The sequence below is a fragment of the Macrobrachium nipponense genome, chromosome 22, assembly GCF_015104395.2.
Source record: "Macrobrachium nipponense isolate FS-2020 chromosome 22, ASM1510439v2, whole genome shotgun sequence".
Classification (NCBI taxonomy): domain Eukaryota; kingdom Metazoa; phylum Arthropoda; class Malacostraca; order Decapoda; family Palaemonidae; genus Macrobrachium; species Macrobrachium nipponense.
In genome coordinates, this window is record NC_087213.1 from 62,958,704 (window position 1) to 62,962,253 (window position 3,550).

At 38.0% G+C, this 3,550-nt stretch overlaps 1 protein-coding gene across 1 annotated transcript; it reads right to left on the minus strand.

Moving 5' to 3' along the window:
• Window positions 1-1,112: 1,112 nt before the first annotated feature.
• Window positions 1,113-2,637, minus strand: LOC135198726 (pro-resilin-like). Its single transcript, XM_064226581.1, has 2 exons — window positions 2,566-2,637; window positions 1,113-1,978 (listed from the first exon to the last, which is right to left on the minus strand). Exons 1-2 carry the CDS (start codon window positions 2,585-2,587, stop codon window positions 1,293-1,295), a joined length of 708 nt encoding a protein of 235 aa, XP_064082651.1. The 5' UTR covers window positions 2,588-2,637; the 3' UTR covers window positions 1,113-1,292.
• Between the last annotated feature and the right edge of the window lie 913 nt (window positions 2,638-3,550).

A 3,550-nucleotide genomic window follows, 5' to 3' on the forward strand; every position in this document is an offset into this window, starting at 1 on the left:
ATATAATCTGATTTGGTCGGGCAACAAAATGATCCACTTCCAGTTATTATAATTTTTATATGCAAAATACAAATCAGCCATCTAATCATCCCTTCTTTGAATCATCATTCCAAGAGGAAGATGCTTTCAATTTTGCCCTGCTATCTCTAATGCATCTCACCCTGTACAGCATTACATTTTGATTTGTTTCTTGACTTCTCTTGGTATATTCCCCCTTTACCAAAAACTCTCGTATCCTCAACCTCTTCCTTGTCATCGGAGTTCACTCAACCACCTACTACTTCCCTCATCTGTCAACGAGAAACGTAATTTTCTTCATTCTGGTCAGTAAAACTCACAAAGCCATCATTATACATTTTACCTTGAAGCAATGAAGGTCACAAAATGATCACTATAGATTTAGCTTGAGGAAAATTTGCATGTTTTACATATTACTAATGTAAATCCAGTCTTTCATCAGAGTTTTTCTTTATTTCCACAAAATCCATTACCAGGACTCTTTGTTTTGAGAATACCACTAACGATCATACATAAGGTAGAGCAATCAATCATTCATAAGTGCTCAAAACCAATCTGACCTGGAAAACATTTCTGTGAATGGAGAGCCTCATAACCAAGATGGGAGTTGACCGTACATACAATGACATATTAAATTAAACAAGTATAATGGTTCCGCATTAAAATATATGAAATTTTTCTCTCATATATCTATAAAATTGAGTGGAATGTAGACCTATGAGGGCATTCAGCGCGGAAACGGAAATTGACAGTAAAAAGGTTTGAAAGGTGTAGCAGGAGGAAAACCTCACAGCTGCACTACGAATCAATTGTTAGGAGAGGGTGGAAAGTAAGTTGGAAGACGATATGAAAAGAGGTACAGTAAAAGGAATGAAAGGGGTAGCAGATAGCTGCCGAAGGCACACTGCAAAGACCCTTAATTAATCCCTACAGTGCACCGCATTAAGTGCACTAACGGCGCTGCCTCCCAACGGGTCATATATCAATAATACAGATATAAAGACATTTCCTTTTATCTTGGGCCATACAGATGGCTTAAACCTTGCATTATTTGCATTATTATATATGTAAGGATATTTTGAGTTAAATATACATTTTATATACGCAATGCACTTTTATTATACAAAAATATACATGTTGAAGACTTTAATACAAGAAAAATACTGAAAGACAACTGTAGGAAAGGTAATCAGAGAAATATTAGAAACCAAGATAATAATATATCGATGGCGTTCAAAGCTTAAAACATTTTCATTTGCATGACTGCTTTAACTTTAGAAAGGAGCTCCATACGAATCAGAAGGAGCAGAAGGAGCAGAGGGGGCATCGTAACTGTTGCTAGGAGCAGAGGCGGCTCCATTACCATTAGCACCAAAACCGTTGCCGTTTCCATTTCCGTTCTTCTTGCCATTTCCGTTGCCGTTGGAACCATACCCGTTGTTTCCATTACCGTTTCCATTGCCATTTGAGGCATAGCCATTGTTACCATTGCCATTGCCGTTACCATTTCCATTGCCATAACCATAAGGCTGAACTCCAATGAGTTCGTTGACTGAGTAGAAGGATTCGGCGTCATCGCAGTCGAAGTTGAACCACCAGTCACAGACGAGGTACTGTTGGTTGAAGATGGTACCGTTGGGGCAGAGGAAGGAGTCCTGCTGACGGCGTCCACTGGGCCTGTCCTGGCAGATGTGGAAGACCTGGCAGCCAGCCTCGGGGTCAGTGTCAGCGTAATATCCAGGGACATTCTGGGCGTTGCAGTCGAATCCGGTATCAGGGACAGAGGCCAAGATAGGGTAGTCCTCTCCAGGGACACCACCTCCAGGGATGTTCCCAGCCAGGGCTTCAATTGCAGGATCTACGCCGTATCCATTTCTTGGGGGACCATAGGCACTGCTTGGTGGAGGGCCATAGCCGTTGCTTGGAGGACGCTTATCAGCTGCTGCTAAGCCCAGAAGAGCTGTGGAGTTTATTTTTTTATCATTACCGTATCTCCAAGAGTATACTATTTTCCATGTTCTAAAATAATTGTTTATTTTTTTCTTTGAAGTATGCCCTACACTTTCAAATATATCAATCTTGGATTCTAAATCCCTAGGATGTATGAGTTCCTACATATATATACATATAAAATACATACATGCATACATTGCTTATATATATATATAATATATATATAGATATATATATATATATATATATTATATATATATACACATACATACATACATACATATATGTGCGTGTATTTAAATATATAAAATGTGTATGAACTAGCGCGCTTGCTTGCTTAGTATTTAATTATAACAATCGGCAAATAAAAATATGTTCATATCTATTTGTTAAGGCTATATTTCAACTCATTGTTAACTGGTGAAGAAAGTCTGTGGGTGTTAACTAATCATTATAATGTATGACATAGACAACTAGAACGTCCTTATTCTATACTAATTGTAAAAATAACTACCAAAGAGATTTTAAACCGACAAAACATTATCTGTGTAAAACAAATGCGTAGAAAATAAACTTTTAAAGTGTTTTCCTTACCACAGACAATCAGAGTCCTCATGGTTACTTCAATTTCAGTACAGGATACTAAACTTGAGATAGGAGGGACGTGAATATACGGTAGCAGTTTCTGTCGTGGTATATATATATGACCACACACATGAAACAGTCTTTTGGCTCCTCCCATTTGACCTCGCCGTTCTCATTGCCGAGCGAGGTCGCATTCTGAATGTGGAAGATGCCTGTGATCTTTTTCTTCTTCTTTTTTTTCCTTAACACAGAAATAGAAGATTCCAGTGATCTTTTTTTTCGCATAGAAATAATTTTCTTTGGCAGACATTTTTTGATAGTAATTGCGAAGAAGATATATTTGTATCTAAGCATCTTCATTAGTCGAGTTTACAAGAGCGAAGCTACTTTCTTTACCGGAAATAAAGGGGTCTTCTTTTATTGGGGTAACGATTCTGTTTTAATCTAGATTTTGGCATAGGGAAACTTACAGAACTGTTGGAGTATCCAAGTTGCCACGGGAGATATGGTTATTATCTTCTCGAATAACTGACTTGATTAGATGCTAATGACCCAAACTACCCCGCAACGTTGCCCATCTTATGAATATCATAATCGATGTAATGGTCTTCAATTCATTTTATCAGCAAAAAGTTCATTCTTTCACACATTCAAGCTATAAATACCATCCGGACATGACGCCTAAAATTCGTTCGCTTGGGTGCCATATTCTCTTCATTAGCCAAGTGGTGCCCAATGAGTCTTCAAGGTGAAGAAATGCCGTGCTTAAATATCAACCGGTTTTCCATGTTTCGAAGCCTACAACTTCTTCAATTTGTTTTGCGTTCCTGAGCATATCGAAGCATAAGAGGACCTTTCTTCTAGTGGCCAATAAATGTTACTGTAGGACCAAGCAACATTAGTTGCATTTAACCTTGTGTTTATATATACGTGTGTATATATAATATATATACATACACGTGTGTGTGTGTGTGTGTGTGTGTAGTGCGTGTGT

What these genes read in the sequence shown, in the direction of transcription:
- LOC135198726 (XM_064226581.1), bottom strand. Translation starts at nt 2,587, where the DNA reads ATGAGGACTCTGATTGTCTGTG. An exon ending in GAGGACTCTGATTGTCTGTG is followed by an intron (nt 1,979 to 2,565) that starts GTAAGGAAAACA and finishes TAAACTCCACAG; the next exon opens with CTCTTCTGGGCTTAGCAGCA.